The sequence below is a fragment of the Canis aureus genome, chromosome 13, assembly GCF_053574225.1.
Source record: "Canis aureus isolate CA01 chromosome 13, VMU_Caureus_v.1.0, whole genome shotgun sequence".
In the NCBI taxonomy this organism is placed as follows: Eukaryota; Metazoa; Chordata; class Mammalia; order Carnivora; family Canidae; genus Canis; species Canis aureus.
Window position 1 is genome coordinate 55,856,077 of NC_135623.1, and position 23,725 is coordinate 55,879,801.

Sequence of the window (23,725 nt, forward strand, 5' to 3'; positions counted from 1 at the left end):
GGGGGAGGAAAAGGTTGGGTGCCCCACACTGGGCAACATAGCCCCTGGTATCCACACCGGAAACAGAAGCCTCCAAAACCAATGAGGCTGCTGTCTAGGATTCCCAAAATGTTACAGGAAACTGAGATTCCCCTTTCAGAGGGCTCATACATAGTCCTGTTGGCCTTGGTGACCAAAGAGGACTGGTGTTCCAAAGCTCCATGTAACTGTAACAACTGGAAAGGCACTTTTGGCACGCTGTGAACCCCAGGGCACAGCAGACTAAAACACAACCCCAGTCTTCATATGAATAAAACCTATTCACTTAGCCTGGAGCTTCAGCCTGAAGGATAGGCTTCAGGTTTCCCTCACATATAGAGGTTAAGGAGTGGTCCTAGGGAATGTAAGCAGGGAGACACCATCCTTGTGCACCGTGTTGGCTTCACTACAGTCAATGAGATTTCCCAGAAAGGAGCCTATACACTCATCTGGAGCCCCTTTTTTGCAACTGTCACCTATGGGACCCCTCCAAATCTGGTCTAAAGACCAGCAGGGATTACATCTGTGGTCCCATAGGACCATATATATTTGTGTACGTTAAGCTGCTGCCTGAGAGTCTGGATTCCAATCAGCATAAAACTAGATGCTAAATGATATTCTTCCCCTTGGATCACTGATAGGTCTTGACACACTCTCAACAATAGGAGAATATAAAAAACAATTCAGGCAGCTTAGACAATAACAAAGGTTCAAGAGACAGCCAATAACTAAAGCAAGATTGAATGAGAAGGATCATACCTACATAAGGCCATTCCTTCAAGACTGAGAAAGACAGCTGTTTTGCCTACTATACAGAAACAAACACAGATAGTCAAATAAAGTGAGGAAACAGAGAAATATGTTCCAAATGAGACAACAAGACAACACTTCAGAAAAGATCTTATTGATATGGAGATAAATTCTCTTACCAGGTAGATTACTTAACATAATGGTCATAAAGATACCTGCCTAACTCAAGGGAAGAATAGATGAACACAGTGAGAACTTTAAAAAAAAAAAAAAAAACAGAAAACATTAAGTATCAAACAGGGGTGCCTGAGTGGCTCTGTTGGTTGGGTGTCTGACTCAGGGTCCTGGGATCAAGCCCCACATCAGGTTCTGCACTCAATGCAGAGTCGGCTTGGGATTCTCTCTCTCCCTCTTCCTTTTCCCCACCTCCCACTTGCAGTGTCTTTCTCTAAAATAAATAAATAAAACCTTTAAAAAAAATACTAAACAGAAGTCACAGAGCCAAATACAATAACTGAACTGAAAAATATACTAACAGGGTTCAATAGCAGACTGGACGAACAGATCAACAAGCTGGAAGATGAAACAATGGAACTCACCCAGAGTGACAAAAGAAAAAAAGAGTAATAAAAAGAACTTAAGGGACTTCTAGGACAACGTCAAGCAGAATAACATCCACATTAGGGGTCCTAACAGGAAAACAGAGAGAGAAAGGGACAGAAAACTTATCTGAAGAAAATAATGGCTAAAAACTTTCTTAGAAAAAGCAAGAGACATGCAGATCCAGGAGGCCCAGAGTTACAAATAAAATGGACCCAAAGAGAACCAAACCAAGACACATTATAATTAAACTGTGAAAAGCTAAAGAGAGATTATTAAAAGTAGGAAAGGAAAACAAAACATACAGAGAAACTCTGTAAACCTATCAGTAGATTTCTCAGCAGAAATCTTGCAAGTCAAGAAATTTTGCAAGTCAGAAGGGAGTGGCATGACATATTCAAAGTGCTGAAAGGAAAAAACTTCCTGGCAAGGTAGATTATACTCAGATTTGAAGGAGATAAAGAATCTTCCAGGTAAGCAAAAGCTAAAGAAGCTCATAACTACTAAACCTGTCTTACAAGAAATATTAAAAGGTTTAAGCTGATCAGACATGGCATTAATTAGTAACAAAAAAAACATACAAAAGTAAAAATCTTACTGGAAAGGCAAATATATAGTAAAGGTAGTAGACTGATCACTTACAAAGCTACTAATAAGATTGAAAGGCAAAAGTAGTAAAATTAACTACAATAATTGATTAAGGAATACATAAAATAAAAAGATGTAAAAGTGACATCAAAAACATAAAATATAGGGCAGATGGGGAGTAAAAATATATTTGGAATGTGTTAAAATATAAATTGCTATCAATTTAAAATATACTGTTACACATACAGGATTACATATGTGACCCTCAAGGTAACCACAAAGCAAAAACTTAAGAGTAAACGCACAAAAGAAAACGAGAAAAGAATCTAAATATAACACTAAGGAAAATCATCAAACCACAGAAAGAGAAGAAATAGAAACTACAAAAACAACCAGAAACAGTTAACAAAATGGCAATAAATATGTATATATCAATAATTACTTTAAATGTAAATGGGCTGGAAATCCCTGGGTGACTCAGCAGTTTGGCATCTGCCTTTGGCCCAGGGCGTGATCCTGGAGTCCCAGGATCAAGTCCTATGTCAGGCTCCTTGTATGGGGCTCCTTCTCCCTCTGCCTGTGTCTCTGCATCTCTCTCTCTCTCTCTCTCTCTGTGTCTCTCGTGAATTAAAATCTTTAAAAAAAAAATGTAAATGGCCTAAAATCTCCAATCAAAAGACAGAGATGAGCTGAATGCTTTTTTTTTTTTTTTAAGATTTAAAAAATTTATTTATTCATGAGAGACTGAGAGAGGGGCACAGACATAGGCAGAAGGAGAGAGCAGGCTCCCCAGAGGGAGCCTGACGCAGGGCTCAATCCCAATCCCAGGACCCCAGGATCACAACCCTGAGCCAAAGGCAGACACTCAACCACTGAGCCAGTCATGTGCCGGGAGCTGAATGCTTAAAAAAAAAAAAAAAGACTCATTCATATACTGCCTACAAGTGACTCACTTCAAAAGTTAGGACACACACAGACTGAAAGTAAAGGGATGAAAAGATATTCAATGCAATGGAATCTAAGAGGAAACTGGTAAGCTATACTCATTTCAGACAAACTTTATTTTTTTAATTTTTTTTTTAAGATTTTTTGAATTTATTTATTCATGAGAGACAGAGAGAGAGAGACAGAGAGAGAGAGAGGCAGAGACACAGGCAGAGGGAGAAGCAGACTCCATGCAGGGTGCCTGACGTGGGACTCATGCAGGATCACACCCTAGGCTGAAGGCAGCGCTAAACCGCTGAGCCACCCGGGCTGCCCCCAAATAAACTTTAAAACAAAGACTGTAACAAGACAAAAAAGAGCACTTCATAATGAAATCCAGTTAGAAAATATAACATTTAAAAATATATATGTAATCAATACAGGAGCACGAAAATACATAAAGCAAATTATTAATAGACCTAAAGGGAAAAATTGTCCACTCTCATTACTTTCATTCAACATAGTATTGAAGTCCAAGCCACAGCAGACCAAAAAATTTTTAAAAATGAAAGAAAAGGCATCCAAATTAGTAAAGAAGTAAAACTGCCACTATTTGCAGATGATGTAATTGTGATACTATATATAGAAAGCCCTAAAAACTCAACCAAAAACCTGCTAAAATAAATATAGTAAAATTGGAGGATAGAAAATTAACATACAAAAATTTGTTGTGTTCTTATACACTAATAACAAACTATCCTAAATAGAAATCAAGAAAATAATCCCATTTACAATCCCATCAGAAAGTATAATATCTAGGAATAAATTTAACCTAGTAAGTGAAAGACCTAGAAACTGAAAAACTCTAAGACATTGATGAAATAAAGTTTCATTTCACAAACAAATGAAAAGATATTCTGTGTTCATGGATTGAAAGACTTGATGTTACTAAAATGTTCATACAACTCAAAGCAATCTACAGATTCAATGCAATCTCTATCAAAAATTCCAATGGCGGGGATCCCTGGGTGGCTCAGCGGTTTGGCGCCTGCCTTTGGCCCAGGGTGCGATCCTGGAGTCCCGGGATCAAGTCCCGCGTCGGGCTCTCACCATGGAGCCTGCTTCTCCCTCCTCCTGTGTCTCTGCCTCTCTCTCTGTGTGTGTCTATCATAAATAAGTAAGTAAGTAAGTAAGTAAGTAAATAAATAAATAAATAAATCTATCTTAAAAAAAATTCCAATGGTATCTTTTGCAAAAATAGAATAATTCTAAAATGGGTATGTAACCACAAAACATCCCCAAATAACCAAAACAATCTCGAGAAAGAAGACCAAAGCCAGAGGTATCACACTCTCTGATTTTAAACTATTCTATAAAGCTAAGGTAATCAAAATAAATGCTATTGGTATAAAAAGACACAGATCAATCGAACAGAATAGAAAGCCCAGAAATAAACCCATGTATATATGGTCATTTACAAAGGAGGCACAAATGTACAAAGAGGAAAGAACAGTCTCTTCAATACACAGCACTAGGCAAACTGGACAACTACATGCAAAAGAATAAAAGTGAACCATTATCTTATACCATATGCAAAAAAATTAACTCGAAATGGATTAGATACTTCAGGTAAGACCTGAAATCATAAAACTCCTAGAAGAAAACATAGACAGTAGGCTCCTTGACAACAGTTTTAGCAATATTTTTTTTTTGGATCTAACTTCAAAGGCAAGGGAAACAAAAACAAGTAAGACTACATCAAAGTAAAATGCTTCTCCATAGTAAGGGAAAACCATCAGCAAAACAAAAAAGCAACCTACTAAATAGGAGGAGATATTTACAAATCATGTATCTGATAAAGGGTCAATATCCAAAATATGTAAAGGACAGAGGCAACTCGGCAGTAACAACAACAAAACCCCAAACAATCCAATTTAAAAATTGGCAGAAGACCTGAACATTTTTCCAAAGAAGACATACAGACAGCCAACAGCACATGAAGAGATGCTCAACATCACTCATGATCATGGAAATGCAAATCACAACCACAATGAGCTATCTAGAATAACTAGTATCAAAAAGAGAAAATATAACAATTGTTGGTGCAGACGTGAAAAGGGAACTCTTGGGTACCGTTGGTGGGAATGTAAACCGGTGTAGTTACTATGGAAGACAGCATGGAGGTCCCTCAAAAAATTAAAAATACAGCTACCATATGATTCAGCAATTCTGCTACTGAGTAGCTTGAAGAAAACAAAAACATTAATTTGAAAAGACATAGACACCCCTATGTTCACAGCAACATTATTTACAGCAGCCAAGATATGGAAACAGCCTAAGTGTTCAGCAATGGATAAGCAGATAAAGCAGATGTGGTATGTACGTTTGTATTTACCTACCTACCTACGTATCTACCTATCTATGCAGCCATAAAAGGAATGAAATCCTGCCATTTATGACAAAATGGATAAACCCTGAAGGTATTATCCTAACTGATAACTCAAAGACAAATACCACATAATTTCACAGGGACACCTGGGTGGCTCAGTCAGTTAAATGTCTGCCTTTGGCTCAGGTCATGATTCTGGAGTCCTGGCATCGAGCCCCACATCGGGCTCCCTGATCAGTGGGGAGTCTGCTTTTCCCTCTGCCTCTGCCCCTTCCCCTGCTCATGCTCGCTCTCAAATAAATAAAATCTTTTTTTAAAAAAATAAATTAAAAAACAAAATATAAACATACAAGTTAAACAAAACTAAATCTACACTCAAAGATACAAAAAACTGATTGGTGGCAATCAGAAGAAGGGTTTGGGTGAGGAGGGAGCAAAATGAGTGAAAAAGATTAAGAAGTACAAACTTCCAGACACAAAAATAAATGACAGAGATGTAACACATAGAGCAAGGAAAGCAGTCAATAATAATTGTGTTAACTTTGTAAGTTAGCAGATAGTAACCAGACTAACTGTAGTGACTGTTCTGTGATGTATAAAAATGTCACATCAGTTTGTTGTACACCTGAAACTAAGAGTGCATTTCAATTATATCTGAATTTTTTTAAAAAAAATAACAGCAACACAGAGAAAAAATGAAAAAGAGGAAATTTTCTTAAATAACTCAATGCCTTTATCACACCTATCAAGACTAGTAGTAACTCCTTGATACCATCTAATACCCAGTTCATTATCAAATGTCTTTGAATCAAAATGTGGTTTTAGAGTTGGTTACAAACCAAACAAGGGCCACACATACTTACGCCTCTTAAGTTTCTTTTCACCTAGAAGAACTTCCATTCCTTTTTACTCTCATACCATTAGCTTATTACAGAACCCACATCAGTTGTTTTATAAAATGTCCCACATCCCGTACTTGACTATAAAGTTGTATTATAATCAAAATTATTATTTATCCTCTGTATGTGATGTAAGTGGAAGTAGCTTTAGAGACTCGGGTTTCACTTTTTTTATACAAATACTTCACTGGATATCGCTACGTACTTTGTCACATCAAGAGACACAGGTCTGCCTTTTTCTACTTTTCATGATGCTAAGATTGATCAGAGGGCTCGGATGGTAACAACCTGAGCACTCTATCAACCTCTCATCTAAAACTTTTGACTACTGGTAACCATCCCCTGAACCATCCCCATCAATTATCTCATGAGGGGCTGCGAGTGGTGTTTTTCAAAATCCATCAGTCCAAGCACATTTATTAACTGGAATTCTTCCCTCTCATCAACTAAGCTCCCGCCCCCGCCCGCCCCACCAAACCCCAACCTTTAACTCTTGGACAGGAAAAGCAATACTTCCCTTTTAATACTTCCCTTTTACTTCTAATTTTCAGAGGAAGGAGCTGGTGTCTTTGTTAGCTTACTTCTAACTACATTAGAACCAAAATACATATTTTTTATGAAACAGTTAAACAAAAGGAAAAAGAAGAGATCTATAAGCAATCCAACTAATTTTAAAGAGTTAACCAGTGACTTCAGATTTATCCAGGGATATAAAAGTCCAAAAATCTAGGACAACCACAAGACTCTCAAAGGAAAAAGAGTATCTGGTTAAATTGTTGTTCCTTTGATAAATCAACAAAAAGATCTGTCCAGAGCTTTGGTGTCTTTGCAAAATGACTACCTTTATTCCAATCATGACTTGAAGGCAAACCTCAAGCTGAGATCTTTTTAAAAGCTATACTTAAATGAGCTGACTAAATAGTAAAGTTTCCTGTGAACACCACAAATTAATTGGAATACCCTGAGATATAGTGAATCTGGCATGTGCCCCATGACAACAGTCTCTTCTGCTTAGCTGGCATTTCTGCATCCTCATCTTCCTACATGCATAATAAGGGCTCTTACACCAAAGACAATAAATCCATACCCATGGAACTATGCCCTGGTTGACAAGCTAATCTGTTCAAATCCTTGGGAATTTGAACTGAAAATAAGGAAAACCTTGGGCAGTTTATAGTGGATAGAAAGAAGAGGCATGGACTATGGTTGAGCCATACTAATGGCAGAGGACCAAGGTAAAGATCCTAAACTCTCCCAATGAGTTCTTGAGTTATCGTGAATCCAGAGCTCCTTTCCTGCTCTGGTTTCCAGGTCTGTCCTATGATAGCTCCAGATGTCCTTGTTACTCTGTTCTCCTTATCGTTCCACAGATATCTGCATTTGTTTGCTAGGGCTGCCATAACAAAGTACCACAGACTGGGTGGCTTAAAAAACAAATTTACTTTCTCACGGTTCTAGAGGTGAGAAGTCTGAAATCAGGTGTCAGCATGGTTGGATCCCCCTAAATGACATTCCAAGCTTCCTTGGCTTGCAGATAGCCATATTCCTCCTTTGTACATATCTGTGTCCAAATTTCCCCTTTGTAAAAGGACGTCAATCATATTGGATTAAGGCCCACCCCTAATGACCTCATTTTACCTTAATTACTTCTTTAAAGACACTATCTCCAATGGTCGTAATCTGAAGTAGAAGGGGTTAGGATTTTAATGTATGAATTCTGGGGGATACACATTTCAGTCCATAACTTTATCTTGAAAGTGATCCCCTCTTTGCTTAAGCTAGTCTTGTTGGTAACTGAGTAAACCTAATAATAGCAATATTTTCTGGTCTTCTATTATTTAATTATTCGTGTGTTTCTTTCAAAGCTCCCAGTAGTTTGAGCTGTAAGAGAGTAGTAACATGCTTTAACAGTTCAGTGAATTCTATGTCCACCGACCTAGTACCCTACAAACAACTGGTACCAAAAACATAAAGGGCACAGAGAATTCTGTAGAAGATGCTGTGCTGTGGCACCCAAGATCTTCCCTTTCAGGACTGAAGTATTCATTCTACTTACAACCAGGAATGTTGGCTGCTGTTAGTTCACAGCTAAGTCCGATCCCAAGATTTGTCAACAGTCACTTCACCCAAGATAATGCCCATTCCTTGCGGGCAGCCTACACCTAATCATGCAGAAGTCCAAAGGCCCAGCCTTCCTGTCTCCATTTAGGAGAACTCTGAAGAGCCACCTCAGCTCCAGAGCAGCTTGTGGGATTGGCTGTGGCCCGTATGCAAATGAATTCAGTTCAACTCTCCCTCTGCCCAATCCTGCTTCCACCCCCAACCCCCTACCAAAGCACTGATGCTGAGACTACTCTCCAATAAACTTCTGGCACACAAATTTCTTTATCTATTTCCTAGAAAATCTGACTTGCCCTATATCCTATGGCTAACACTATTAACAAAGATGAAAACAAAAAAATCAGGAAAAATTAGCCAGTTACTAGGTTAATTTCCTCTTTTCCATTTCTTGCTTTTGAAGAATCCTGTTCATCTTCTACTTCCTTGCTAGAGAAAGGGCCCTGTTCTTTCCAATCCCCTCTAACCTTCCCTGTGCAGACAGCTACTGCATAATCCCCCCTCCCATCCTCTAATCCCCAAGCAGGAACCCCAGACATCCTGTTTTCCCTGAACAGTAGGGGGAGCCTCAGGCTCCAGCTCCTCCCCCTGGGTCCTGCCACTGCATTTCTGAAGTCTGGCCCCTTCAGTGCCTGGCCCTGTGGTGAAAAACCAAAGGAGAGGAGGGGGTGAACCAGAGGAATCCATCCAGGAGGAGAAGCTGGTCCTGTCGCCCTTCTCTGACTGCTCCCCAGCCGGCCTCTCCTTAGAAGCCTGAGTTCAGGAAACAAGAAATACTGATTCTGAGGACCAAGACATGGGCCCTGCAGGCAGTGCCTTCCTACTGTCTCTTCTACTGGGTGAGCCTCTGGGGTAGGAGGGTAGGGAAGGGAAGAGGCAGAGGTTTTTGGCTGAAGAAGTTATCATATAGAATAATGTAACACTTCACCTATGGGACATTACTTATGAATAGTGTGTCCTGGGGAAGTCCTGTATGGGGATACTGTATGTGAAACAGTAAACAACAAAAAAAAACCTGCCCTCGGGGGGGCTTATAATCACTGCACTTATTAAATATATAGATTTTTAGAGCAGGTTAGAAAGTCCTAAATGTTATGAGAGGAAAGGAGCAGGAGATGTATTGTAATTTTAAATAAAGTAGTCAAGGAAGTTTCACTAAGGAGTCATCTGAGCAAAGCCCAAAAGGAGGTAAGTGACTTAGCTACAAAGATCTAGGAAAAGAGTGTTTCAAGCTAAGGGAACTGAAAGTATAAATACTGTAGAGTGATTTCAGGTATAAGCTTGTTCATTTACTTTTCTGACCCACAATGATTTAAAAGCAGGGTAGGCTGAGAGCAGCAAAAGGATAACAAGTAGCAAAAAAGATACAAATACTGCAAAATGCCAATTCAGATAAAGAAAACAGCTCATAAACCTCAAAAGTACCTGAAGGCATCACTGTGTTTACAACCTAATATACTTGATATTCCTGATGACAATACTGAATCTTTAAGTGAAAGTTAAATTACATTCCATGTATGCTGCTAAAGAAGGCAGGTAAGTATGTAATTTTCAAGATTCCCACTAACTGGTAGACATTTATAAAAATTTGGCCTGTAATATAAATCTGAGAAATTAAATATGTGGAAAGCCTCTCTATTCAGTGAATCTAGACATAAGATGCATTATTGTATAGTAATGATATGGTGTCTGTCTTAGGGTCTTGCCCAAGCTCTTCTCCCAGAAACAAACATCTGCAATCAGGTTAGTGGTTTCTACCTGGACCGATGGATTTGGAACTGGGATAGGAGGGAGGATGGAGGATGGAGAGGACTCGGTTCCTAGGAATGAATGGGAATTTGAGAATGATGAGAAGATGAGGACCAGAGGAACAGGACACCAAGAGTTATACATGCCCCTCTCTCTTCTTTCTCTAGTGTGTGGAAGACCTGTATACTCAGGCCGTGTGGTAGGTGGCCAGGATGCTGTTGCAGGGCGCTGGCCTTGGCAAGTCAGCCTGCACTTTGGCCAGACCCAGGTCTGTGGAGGGTCTCTCATCAGTGACAGGTGGATACTGACAGCAGCACACTGCTTAAAAGGGTGAGTCCTAGCTGGTGACTAGCACACAGATAGGTTCTCAGTAAATACTTGAATGATTTCAGGAATGAACCAACAGAAAAATGAAAGTGGTAAGGAGGGTCAGGGCGCCTGGGGTGGCTAAATCAGTTAAGCATCTGACTCTTGATTTATACTGCTCAGGTCATGATCATGAGACTGAGGCCTGCCTTGGCCTCCATGCTCAGAATAGAGTCTGCCTGAAATTCTTTCTCTCCCTCTGCTCTTTCTCTCCCTCCATGCTCTCTCTCTCTCTCTCTAGAATAAATGAGTAAATAAAATCTTTTTAAAAAGAAAAGTGGTAAGAGAGGTAGGCAGAAAAAAACCCTACACCCCCTTGGACTAGGACAGGACACAGAGGTAGAAAAAGAAATGACAGAGACAGGCGCTATATTAGAAACTTCCTTTACTTTGTGCCAAATGATTTGCTAAACATCAGCCAGGGAATTTGATCTTAAGCTTTTCTGGATCAGAAACACAATCTAAGCTCTCTCTCAGAGCTACTGCTGTCAGACAAGCAACGTGCCATGTGGTGGGTAGTCCTAAAGAGAAGCCCATGTGAAACTAATGTCTCCAGCCAACAGCTAGGGAAGGTTTGGAAACACCCTCCCGGAGTCAAATCTTTTTTTTTTTTTTTTTTTAAAGATTGTATTTATTTATTCATTTATTCATATTTATTATTGTATTTATTTATTTTTTTTTAAAGATTGTATTTATTTATTCATGAGAGAGAGAGAGAGAGAGAGAGGCGGGCTCCATGCAGGGAGCCCGATGTGGGACTCGACCCCGGGTCTCCAGGATCACGCCCTGGGCCGAAGGCGGCGCTAAACCGCTGAGCCACCCGGCTGCCCCCCGGAGTCAAATCTTGAAGTCACTGCAGCCCAACTTGATTGTAGCTTCGTGAGAGATGAATCAGAGGCACCCAATTAAGGTCACGCCTGATACCTGACAGAAAAACTGTGAGATAAATGTTTGTTTTTTTAAGCCTCTAAGCTTTGTGGTAACTTCTTATGCAACCACAGGTAACCAATATATATAGAAATCAAAACAGCAGGACTTTTCAATAAGTAAGCTCAAAGAAAACAGTAAGAACTCCAAAATACTGGGAGAAAATTATTCTATTATTCCCACGTGCAATTATTGATCAAGTGTGGGATAGAAGCAAGACCCTTTCAAATATACAATGCAGCAAAAATAATACTCCTCATGCGCATTTTCTCGGGAAGCCATAAGAGAATGGGCTTCACTAAAATAAAGGAAAACAAGAAAACATGGAATCAAGAAAAAAGGGGATATAACAGAATCCCCAAGCAAATGGGAGAAACAAAACTCTGGCCATAAGCATGTAAGAGGAGACTACAAAGACAGGAGACAAAAGAAAGAGTGGTTAGGGAGAGAGGAAAGGAGAAAGAGTAACAAACCAACCCTAGCCCCAGTTGGAAGTGGCTTGGTTAATTCTAGGTCTGTTGCCATCCTTTCTTGCTTAGAGATTCAGTGCTACACACACATAGGCAGCTTGTTCTCACCCAGCTGTAGCACCTAAACACATTCCACTTTTTTTTCTCCCCTTCCTATTCCCCTTAGGAGCTGGATTCCTTTTTTATATACTGTACGGCTGGGATCGATTAAGAATGACCAATCAAGTCAAAGTGTGAATCATCGTGTGTTCAAAATTATCACCCATCCCCAAATTCAACACACATCTGCAGACATTGCCTTGCTGAAACTGGTCTCTAGAGTCACCTTTACTTCCTTCATCCTGCCCATCTGCCTGCCCAGTATCACAAAGCAGTTGAAAATTCCAGCCTCTTGCTGGGTGACTGGATGGGGAACTGTTAAGGAAAGTGAAGGTGAGAATGGGTAGACAAAGGGGTATTATCCATCATCCTCTTTGTAGCACCCCAGAACATTTGCATCCTAGGCATACGATTACTATGGCAAATATTTTTAAATAAACCCCAACCTATTGATATTACCTATAAGCTATCTATAAGCTATAACCTATCAATTCTATCTAAATAAAATGTCTTTTTTCACACTTATGTTTATTTTATTCACTCATATCCTGCCTAGAGTCTAGACAAGAGCAGACACTAACAACTTGAACACATAATTACTTCTCTGAAAGCAAAGGTTAACAAATCTGATCTAAAGTCTGGAAGAATCTAGTGTTTTTGAAAATCTGTTTTTAGGGCAGCCCGGGTGGCTCAGCGGTTTAGCACCGCCTTCAGCCCAGGACGTGACCCTGGGGACCCAGGATCGAGTTCCACATCGGGGTCCCTGAGAGGAGCCTACTTCTCCCTTTGCCTGTCTCTGCCTCTTTCTCTCTCTCTCTCATGAATAAATAAATTTTTAAAAAATCTAAAAAAAAGGAAAGAAAAGAAAATCTGTTTTTAAAGTGTTGCATCAACTCTTTCCCCGGAGGAATAAAGGCAAGACAAGAAATGATCTGGAAGCAGAAAAATAGGAAAGGAAGAAGTTTTAGAGTACTTCAAATACATCTTTACTGAATCAAACTGTATCAGAATTTCTATTTAGAACATTAGAATACCCACACTGGCACATTAGAAATACCTTAAAACAAATAGAAAAAATTCTGAATTATCCATTGTATTAGACTAACTGTACCAAAATAAACAAAAAAAAACTTGCATTAGCAAATACGATTTGAAAGTGACGGTATTCTGCCTTCTGCTTTTGGATTCCCAGAGATTTCTGCAAATCATGACTGAATGCTGTCCTTGCAACTTTCCAGAAAGCTTTTCCTTTCATTCTTGTCTTTCTTTACAGATAGTGATTACCCCTCCATCCTCCAGGAAGCAGAAATACCCATCTTTAACCACCAGGCCTGTGAAAAACTCTACAACCCAATTGGTCCCGCACTGCCAGAATTAGAGTCAGTCATCCAAGACGACGAGATATGTGCTGGTGATATACTCAATAAGAAGGACAGCTGCAAGGTTAGGGTTTGCCCTTGAGTTTGTTTGGTTTGTTTTTTAATATGAAACTTTAATTTAGATTCGGGTTTTCTTGTATATAAACAATAGTAGTAGATCAGGAATCAGGAGACAAAAGTTCTGACAATAATTCTTGCGTCATGCTGAATTGCTGATGACTTAAAGCTCTTCAACTTTTGATCTAGAGAAATGCTAACCATTGGTTACTGGGTTTTCCACAGACTTCTATATTTTTATAAATATATTAAGAGGTTAACACAGAATTTCCAACTTTATTTTTTCAAGTAAGAACATTTCACTCTATACATACAAGATGTCATTCCACTGTCTGCTGATCATAACCATCCAGTGAAAAATCATTCATCATTTTGTCTTCCTTCACTGATTATATGTTGTTTTACTCCAGTTATTTTCAATATAACGACTTTCATATTTGATTATCAGAAGTTTGAATGTGATGGGGCACCTGGTAGCTCAGTAAGTTGAGCTCTGACTCTTGGTTTCAGCTCAGGTCATGATCTCAGGGTGATGGGACAGGCTCTGTGCTCGGTGGGGAGTCAGCTTGGGATTCTTCCTCTCCCTCTGCCCCACGTCACCACCCTTCTCTCTCTCTCTCTCTAAAATAAATGAATAAATCTTTAAAAAGAAAAAATTTTGGATCCCTGGGTGGTTCAGCAGTTTAGTGCCTGCCTTCGGCCCAGGGCGTGATCCTGGAGACCCGGGATCAAGTCCCACATCGGGCTCCCTACACGGAGCCTGCTTCTCCCTCTGCCTGTGTCTCTGCCTCTTTCTCTCTCTGTCTCTCTCTCTCTCTCTCATGAATAAATAAATTTATAAAAAAAAATTTGAATGCAATGTGCTAGGTGTGATTTTCTTCGTGTTTATCCTATTTAGGATTCACTGATTTTTTTTGTTTTTAAAATCTGTTCCTCTTTCATCAAAACTTGAGAAGTTTTTCATTCATGACTTCTTCAAATATTCTGCTTCCTCTCTCTTCCTCTTCGGGTTGAAACGGAAAATGTAGGTCACACTTTTTGATATTTTCACACAGTCTCTAATAATGTTTTATTTTTACCTGTCTGCTCTTCAAATTGGATACTTATAGATTAATCAATATTTAAGATCCTTGCCTCTCTCCTGCCATCTACATTGTAGTGCTAAGTTCACCAAATGAAAGTTTTCTATCACATATTTTATTTTTTAGTCCTAGAATGACCACTTGGTTTTATTTCCTTTCCTTCTCTCTCCCTTTCATTCTCTCCCTCCCCCTTCTTCCTTCACTCTCTTCTCTCTCTCACACACACACAAACTTTTCTCTAACTCTGCCATGATGTCCTATCTGTATATTCGTTATTTGCAAATCAAACAACAATGGAACATGATTTCACACCCACCAGGATGGCTATTATCAAAGGAGATAATAACTAGGGTTGATGAGGATGTGGATAAATTGAAACCTTCATATACCTACTGGAAATGAAAAATGGTACAGTTGCTTTGGAATTATTATCTAGCAATTCTTCAAAGGGTATAGAGAGAGTTACCATATTACCCAGGAATTCCACTCTAGGTATACACCCAAGAGAAATAAAAACATGTCCACAGAAAAAATTATGCATTAATATTCATAGCAGCATTATTCATAATAGCCAAAAAGTGAAAATAATCCAAATGCCCACCAACTGATGACTAGATAAGCAAAATGTGGTATATCTATGTAATGGAATAACATTCAGCCATAAAAAGAAATGGAGCATGGATATATGCTACAAGGATGAACCTTGAAAAGAGTATGCTAAGTGAAAGCCAGACACAAAAGATAGTATGTCATATGGTTCCATTTATATACAGTATGTCCAGAATACGCAAATCCATTGAGGCAGAAAGCAGATTACCAGTTGGCCTAGGGCTAAGAGGAAATGATGGTGACGGTTAATGGGTATAGGGTTTCTTCTACAACAGGTGATGAAAATTTGGTGATGGTTGAACGACACGAATATAAGAAAAACCACTGAATTGTACACTTTAGATGGGTGAATTGTATAGTATATGAATTATATCTCAATAAAATTGTTAGAAAAAGAGACAGCAAGATTGAAAGACATATCAATTACTGTCACTATTATCTTACATAACAGGATTATTTTAACATTTAAAAAAGTCAATAAGAACCTAAGAATAGAAAAATAAGGACACTTCGTTCAACTCAAATAAATTTACCTTTAAGGGAAAAAAAATCATCACATTAATTTTTTATCACAGATGAGTATTTTGAAACTACTGATATATTTAGCTAAGGTCTCTGCCCATTTCAAATTATGTAATTCTAGAATTCCCATGATCTTCCCCTAATGCAAATAAGTCTAGCTCACTGTCCCATCCTAAGGACCTCTTCACCTCTTATGACCACTTTCTTCTTCAAGGTCCTTTTTCACTACACTCATGACCTTTATCTTTCCTCAGGGTGATTCTGGAGGACCTTTGTCATGTCATATTAATGGTGTATGGATCCAGATAGGACTGGTAAGCTGGGGAATAGGCTGTGCTGAAAGTCTCCCTGGAGTCTACACCAGTGTGATCTACTATCAAAAATGGATTAAGACCACTATCTCAAGAGCTGAGGTTTTGGGTACCAAAAATCTGGACTTAACTGAATTCCTGTACCTTACTGTTCTGCTCTCTCTGGCTGTCCTGGGACCCTTCTGTGCCTTTGGGCCTAACATTTTACCAGGAGAATAGATAGTATAGCTAAAGCCACTGGCCAAGTTCAGGGTTAGGGTGGGAATACATAGAGATTAAGCCCCAAGAGCAGAGAATGCACAGGAGAGTCACTGGGAACTCTGGATTACTTTATTAATTAGAAATGATTTTGTTTTTGAGGTTCTTTATTCTGAAAGTATGTTTTAGTGGTTCAAATGTGAATAGCTGAGAAATAAGGCTGCTGCCTCTGTGCATAGCATTTTTTGTCCCTAACTATGAATCTTGCAAGGCAAGAAAGGTACCTTCTATGAATAAGTATGTATGAACACAATAAAATGGCTACTGGAGAAGCAGTAGAAATAGAAGAAAAGAAGAAAAGAAATATCTGTGAAGGCAAAGGGAAAGTCCTCAAGGAAATATATTAAGAGTTTACTCATAGGGCCCATGGTTTGCATTATGGGCTTCTTACCTGGTCTATATATTCCTACACTGCCTCATAGCAAGGAGTCAAATAAAAAATGCATATATATAATTCAGCTCTGTATTTTTCTGAAATTTTTACTTTTTGAAATACCAATGTGACCTACAACTGAAAAATGGATTAATGCCATGATCTCAAGAGCTGTAGTCTTGGGTTTCAATAACCTGGACCTGTCCAGATTGTTTAATGCTACCTCAATAATAGGGTACTGAAATGTTTAATAAGGACAGAACTAAAATGTTTAATAAGGACAGGACTAAATAATGCTTAACTAGCGTGCTTCTTTTTGTTAATCCATCCCATGACCTACTATTTCCTACTTTACCTAGGCTTCCAGGAGCTCAGAGCTAAGTTATACACTCAATTTCGGTCATTACCTTTATCCTAGGTATCTAGTATAATTCCATTCACATCCCTTTTTATTTAAATCATCCTTCATTTCTCAACTTGAAAGAACTTAAGTTTTATTGAATCTGTGTCTTTCATGGTAAGTCAACTTTCAAAAAATTTTTTGGATAAACAAATACCTTTAATAGGAAATGAGGGTAGGTTTGGAAACTTAAAACCTTTGTCAACCATTAACCCCATCTCTCTTCTGGGTTTGCCATTACAGCCACTACTGCCACTAAAGCCCACGTCCTTTCCCTCACTTACACCTATGCTCAACTCCATTTATTATCCACAGCATACAGACCAGTATTTTAAAAATAAAAGATTTTTTCATACTTTTCTCCCTCCATTCTTCCTGCTTATAGCACTTCAAAGACATCTCACTGCTCATGGGATAAAGACCAAAGTCTTTATGAGGGCTTACAAAGCCCTGCAGGTTCTGACCCCTATCTACTTCTTCAGCCTCACTGCACCCTGTTCTCCATGCTTTCAATTCTTCAAATGTTCCAAATCCCTTCTCAGCGCCAGACTTTTGCATTTACTATTCCTTCTCCCCTACTGCTTTTGCCTAGTTAATTCTTACTGTGCCTCAAATCTCCACTCACTTTTTACTTCCTCAAGGAAGCCGTCCTCAACTCTCCCAACCAGAACAAATCCCCCAATATATATTTTTGTAGGCCTTATGGAGCCCTCCTTCATAGGACTCAGCACAGCTATATTATTCGTTTGTGTAATTGTCTAGTTAATGTATGTCTTACCAAAATGTAAGAGTTTTTGTGCCAACCACTGTATCCTACTTTGAATAATACTTGTTGAGCAAATGAATGAATAACAACCAACTTCTTTGTCTCCCCAACTAAGAACCTAGGTATTTTGTGTCAGATTCTGGGCTACCTCCATTAACAATGTCTTATACAAAGTAGACTTTCAAATATAAGTTAAATAAAAGAATGAAAGAGTGTTTCAGCCTCATTCTCTCCAGTCATAACAAAGGAGAGAAAAGAGCATGTAAAACAGGTAAATTGGAAAGTTTCTAGAGGCAAGAATTTAAGCTAGGCAACTGCTGGAACGACATAGAGGGAAAAGCAAAATCGCAACTGAGAAAAAAGAATGAAAGAGGAAAAAAGAGGCAAGAAGGAAAATAGAGGGGGATCCCTGGGTGGCTCCGCGGTTTGGCGCCTGCCTTTGGCTCAGGGCGCGATCCTGGAGTCCCGGATCGAGTCCCACATTGGGTTCCCTGCATGGAGCCTGCTTCTCCCTCTGCCTGTGTCTCTGCCTCTCTCTCTCTCTTTCATGAATAAATAAATAAAATCTTAAAAAAAAAAAAAAAAGGAAAATAGAGGAGAAAGGACAGACTAAAATCAAAATTAAAATAGAAACAAAAAGGAAGAAAAAAAAAAAAGAAACAAAAAGGAAGAGAAAGTACAAAAAAGTATGAGCCAGGACAAGACACAAGAAAGCCAAAATACTGCTTTCTATCATTTCTCCAGACTCTTAGGAAGCACCTGTTCTGCAGCATGGGATCTGGCAAAATTTTTCTCACGAACCAAGTGAAACTTAGAACTTTTGGAGGGACCAGACCATTGAAAGGGAATGAAAGGGGTACTGAAAGAAGACGACCACATGACCTCACTGTCCTGACCACTATTAGTTGGATGTACTAGGGATAAGCACCGGATCTAACAGCTGCCCAGAGGTGATGAGGCAGTTGGCCTAAAATCTTACCTGACAGATATACTCAATATGAACAACCCAACAGATCCCTTCTGGGAAGTGTGAATATGCATCATATATAGCATTCAGCATGTGCTCAACAGTATTAAGTGCCCACTGTGTTCTAGGCACTGAGGATACTGCAGGACATTCAAAACATTGAGCCTGCCTTCAACGAGTTTACATTCCAGTGGGGTAGAGGCACAATAATCAAATACAAAATAAATGTTTATTATGATGTCATGTATAGGAAAGTCTGATAAAAATAAAAGAGAAGAAGCAGACAGAGTATCAAGGTGGGGGATTCCATTTTAGATAGGGTGGTCAGGGAAATTTCTCTAAGAAGATGACATTATATAGAGGCTTGCATAAAGGAAGATATTTTTTTAAAAAACTGAGAAAGAACACTCCAGGTGGAGTAAATACCAAGTACAAAGGTTCTGAGTTGGAAGTATGTTAGGTATGTGTGCAAGGAAGAACAAAGACATCAGTGCAATGCTAGAACACTCAGAGCAAAGAGGGAGAAGGGTATGAACTGAGATCAGAGAGGGTGCCCTGCCTGTAGGGCAGGTCCCACAGAGCCCGGAAGGCCCCAGTACGGACTCTGAATTTTATTCTCAGTGCAATGAGAAGGCACTGGAGGGCTAAGAGCAGGGGAGTGATGAAAGGATAGAACAGAGAATCCCATACCATATCTCATGGGAGTACACAGAGGCCATAAGGGGGTTAGAATGATAGAGGGTAGTCAGATGGCAGCAGAGTTAGACAAGCAGCAGAGAGAATAAGAATCTGATACCAATGTACTAATGAGCAAAACACAGGGGCTATATACAGTAACCTGGAACATCAGTGAGGAAGGTGTGATTCCATAAGGCTGTGTGTTGTCTACCCTACTTCCCATCTGCACTACTCTTGGAATAGGGCCCCACTAACCAAGGTGAAGAAAAGCACAAGCCCAGGTTTCTTACCATCTACTTTATAATTCATCATTAAGACACCTACCTGATTTCCTATTTTTCTTTCTTTCTTCTTACCCAGACCAATGTTCTTATTCCTTCATCCCACTTCTACCTCCAGGCCTTATTTTATCTGCCCTCTCTTCCTGAAATATCCTTCTCTCATAAACCTCAACCCACGTATTTCTATTTATTGATTAAGAAAAAGAGATAGTGAATATCTAAAAAGCAGATTGAAAGGATGCTAGGAAATGCTTTTAAAAATTAACAGGAAAGAGACATGTGGGTGGCTCAGTGGTTGAGCATTCACCTTAAGCTCAGGGCATGATCCTGGGATCAAGTCCTGCATCGGGCTCCTCGTGGAGATCCTGCTTCTCCCTCTGCCTATGTCTCTCTTTGTCTCTCATGAATAAATACAATCTTTTTCCAAAAAAATTTTTTTAAGTTAACAGGAAATGAGTGAACTATATACACCCTATAGTGTATAGCCCTATGAATTCTATCTCAATAAAGCCATTTTTAAAAAATGAACAGGGAAACGTTTGTCCTATTTAAATTAAGCAAAAATGACTAGTCTGTAATGTATTTAGGACTCTCTAATCTTCTAAATAATTCTTCTGACTATATTTCAAAAAAAGGTTCAAACTAATGACAGACATTTTCTATTTCAAATGCTAACACTCAAAATGTAAAGCTTAACCCAATATATGATATAGCACCTGGTACACATTACCAAGGAGGGAAAAAAAATCAACAAACGTTTGCATTCACACAACCAAAATGTCAAGTACTTATTGGTAACAAATTTAGTCAATGACACCACAAACTACCAAATGGGGAAGAAATAAATAGGGACATCTTTACACACTATTTTGGAGGGGGGGGGCTCAGCAGCATTTCTGCTTTAAAAGTCAATTTTAATTTGTAAAATACCTTATTCCTTGGAATGTCTAATTTAATATGCTCCAATTTTCACTTTCACATCTTGAGAAATTTAACTAAGGTGGGATTTGCTAAGGTAACATTTAACAAATAAAGCTGTACACTAAGGCTGCTGAAAATCCAATCAGCAATTTTCTTCTCCTAAAAGTGGGGGAAATATTATATAGCTATTTCCAAATCTTCTATTAATATAACAAATGGATTATTTCAAGTAATCACTTATTTTTCCCCTATTTCACTAAATTGTAGTCACCCCAAAAATGTGGGGACATTATGGAAAAAGAATTCAAAATGATAAAAGGTGGAGGTTGTTTTTTCATGCTATTTCAACAGTGGCTATTTTCTTTTCAGATTCTTGACTTCACTCTGAAGCTGTTAACTATTCTCCTCACCACATCTGACTGTATAGTTCATTTACATACTAGAAATCAGCTACCTGAAAATTTTATTAAACATATTCCTTCTTTAGGAAAGGGAGGAAAAGGAGTCACTCAAAATAACCAGAGGTTAGATTAATTATATTCTCTACTATCAACATTAAGAGAAAATGTTCACTATCTTAAGAATAAAAAAGACTGAAATAATTAATAGGAAATTCTAATTGTTGTTCAGGACAATCACCCTCGACTGACCCAAATTCTCTCAATGGCATCTTCTACCATGTAAGTGTTCACTTCCCCTCTCCATGTGATTGGAATAGAGTGAATAGGGTCTAGTGCTGTGGCACTTTGTGCCACTTTTATGACACCTACCCCACCCTACCTTGTACTATAATTAACTATGAACACCCAGGAATAAAAAGAATAAGATGAGGGCCTAGGGCTCCAAAATGCTTCTGATATTAGTGGAAATTAGTGAGAAGAGGATAGATACTAGATGCAGTTGAATAAAACGGAGATAATACTTTCATTGGATTTAGATACGATAGGATAGACTGGATGTGGATGATGAGAACGAGGTTGGTAATTGGGATAGAAGAATGGGAAAGAGAAGAACCTGAAAAGAGAAATCAAGAATGACTCCTAGGTGACTGGCCTCAGAATAGTCATACTATTAAATGAAATGAGGAAGGCTAGAAGAAGAACAGAAATGACAGGCTACTTAATCCAGTGGTGGGCTGACTTCCCCCAAGGATGTCAACGTTGCAATCCCCAGAACCTGGGACTATGTTAACTTATCTGATATAAGGGATTTTGCAGACATAATTAAGTTAGACATTTTGAGATGGAAAGATTATGCTGGATTATCTGGGTGAGCCCAATAGAGTCACAAATTTTCTTGTAAAAGGAATGCAGGAGAGTCAGAGTCTGAGGTGTTTATGAGACTATGCAGAAGACATAAGGCCTGAAGCAGAAGGGACAGAGGGAAAAAAATGCTATGCTCTTGGATCTGAAGATGGAGCAAGGCGCGACAAGCCAACAAGTGCAGACAGCCTCTAGAAGTTAATAAAGGCAAAACCATGATTCTCCCCTAGAGCGTACAGATGAAATGCAACCCTACGACATCCTGAGCTCAGCCCAGTGAAACTGATTTCAGACTTTTGGCCTCCAGAACTGTGGGGCAATAGAGTCATGCTGTTTGAAGGCACTAGAGTTGTGCTAACTTGTTACAGCAGCAATAGGAAAGGAAAACATTCACCTTAGATTTGAGATGCCTATTAGATACCCAACTAAAAATGCCAAGGAGGCAGTTTGGAGCTCACAGAGGAGAAAACTAAGAAAAAGTTTCACAAGAATCTGTTTGAATTATGGACTCTTTTCTCCACATCACTCTAACCCTGCACCCCAAAGAAAACACTTACTTGCGACATACATTTTTTCATGTACTTTCAAGATATTCGAGGATCCCTATATTTATTCATAGAACCTGAAGAATATTATAAGTAACCTCAAGGCAACCTGTTCTAACCCTGATAAGAAGACTGTTCCCTCCTTCTGGAGGAGGAAACCAAGTATCTCTTCATTAAAAAATAATAAATAAATAAATAAATAAATAAATAAATAAATAAATAAATAAATAAATAAAGTTTTCCTCAATACTGCTTATTAAAAAAAAAAAAATAGAGGGGTGCCTGGGTGGCTCAGTAAGCGTCTCTTTATTTTGACTCAGGTCTTGACCTCAGGGTTTTGAGTTCAGGCCAGGCATAGTAATGTTACAGAAATATCTAACACAGAAAGTTCAAATCCCATACATAATAACCATTGTGTTAATCACTACCACCTTTTACAGTCCTCATGCTTAAGGATGTGGTCAAAATGCCTCTGACTCCTTTTTTTAACTGTTTATACATATGTACAGTTGTGTTTTTTTTAACCTTACCTTTTAAAAAATTAAGCTTGCTTTTTAAAACTAGCTTATGATAACACAAAGCTGTGGTTACAACATCTGCAAAGCTTCAGAGTTGAGAGACATTTGATGCATTTTATTAATAATTCCATATAACTAGGCTACATAAAAAGAAAGGATAAGTTGGTTGATCAAAGAAATTTTGTGTCATTTTTTAAATAATGAAAACATTTGGCTAAAATCACTAGATCATCTTCAAAGGCAGGTATTTGGATGTTAGGAGAAATCTATCCCTCTATGAGTTCAATAAAGCTATTTTTACTTCTGAAACAGAGACCTAACATGAAAGACCTCGAGGAGATAGTATTTTAAAAATGTATTTTTTTCACATTATTTTTGTCCAGAAGCTGAGTTGGTTTCATAAGGAAAAATATGTTAGCTCACTAAAAGAGGCCAAATAAATGACTAGTTCCAAAATGGGCACATTTTAAACTTCTAAAAGCAGGTCACAGAGAAAGCAAAACAAAATCAATGTCAACCTATCTTTCTTTGCAGCTCATCAGCCTTAACCAAGCTCTTCCAAGTAAGAATAATCCATTGACCATCAAGATAGGATCACCCTTGCTGTTGGACCTTGCTCAAAACTACACAGTGGGGCAAGTGGGTGGCTCAATCCGTTAAACTTCAGACTCTTGATTTCAGCTCAGGTCATGATCTCAGGATAATAAGATCAAGAGCCATGTTGAGCTCTGGGAAGAACCTGTTTGTCCCTCTCCCTTCCCCTCTGCCCCTCCCCCATTTGTGCAGGGCTTTCAAATAAACAAATCTTAAAAATAAAAAAACCTATACAGTCAGCTTTGCACAATATTTTTCATCAAGTGTTTGAATCTCTACAAGTAGAAAACATCTACCAAATATTG

At 38.7% G+C, this 23,725-nt stretch overlaps 2 protein-coding genes across 9 annotated transcripts in view; one reads left to right on the forward strand and one right to left on the reverse strand.

Moving 5' to 3' along the window:
- SH3D19 (SH3 domain containing 19) overlaps nt 1-23,725 on the reverse strand; it is a 179,480-nt gene that overhangs the window by 131,285 nt on the left and 24,470 nt on the right. The window lies entirely within an intron of this gene.
- Nucleotides 8,863-16,573, forward strand: PRSS48 (serine protease 48). Its single transcript, XM_077846348.1, has 6 exons — nt 8,863-9,125; nt 9,985-10,029; nt 10,203-10,365; nt 11,965-12,230; nt 13,171-13,340; nt 15,801-16,573. Exons 1-6 carry the CDS (start codon nt 9,083-9,085, stop codon nt 16,074-16,076), a joined length of 963 nt encoding a protein of 320 aa, XP_077702474.1. The 5' UTR covers nt 8,863-9,082; the 3' UTR covers nt 16,077-16,573.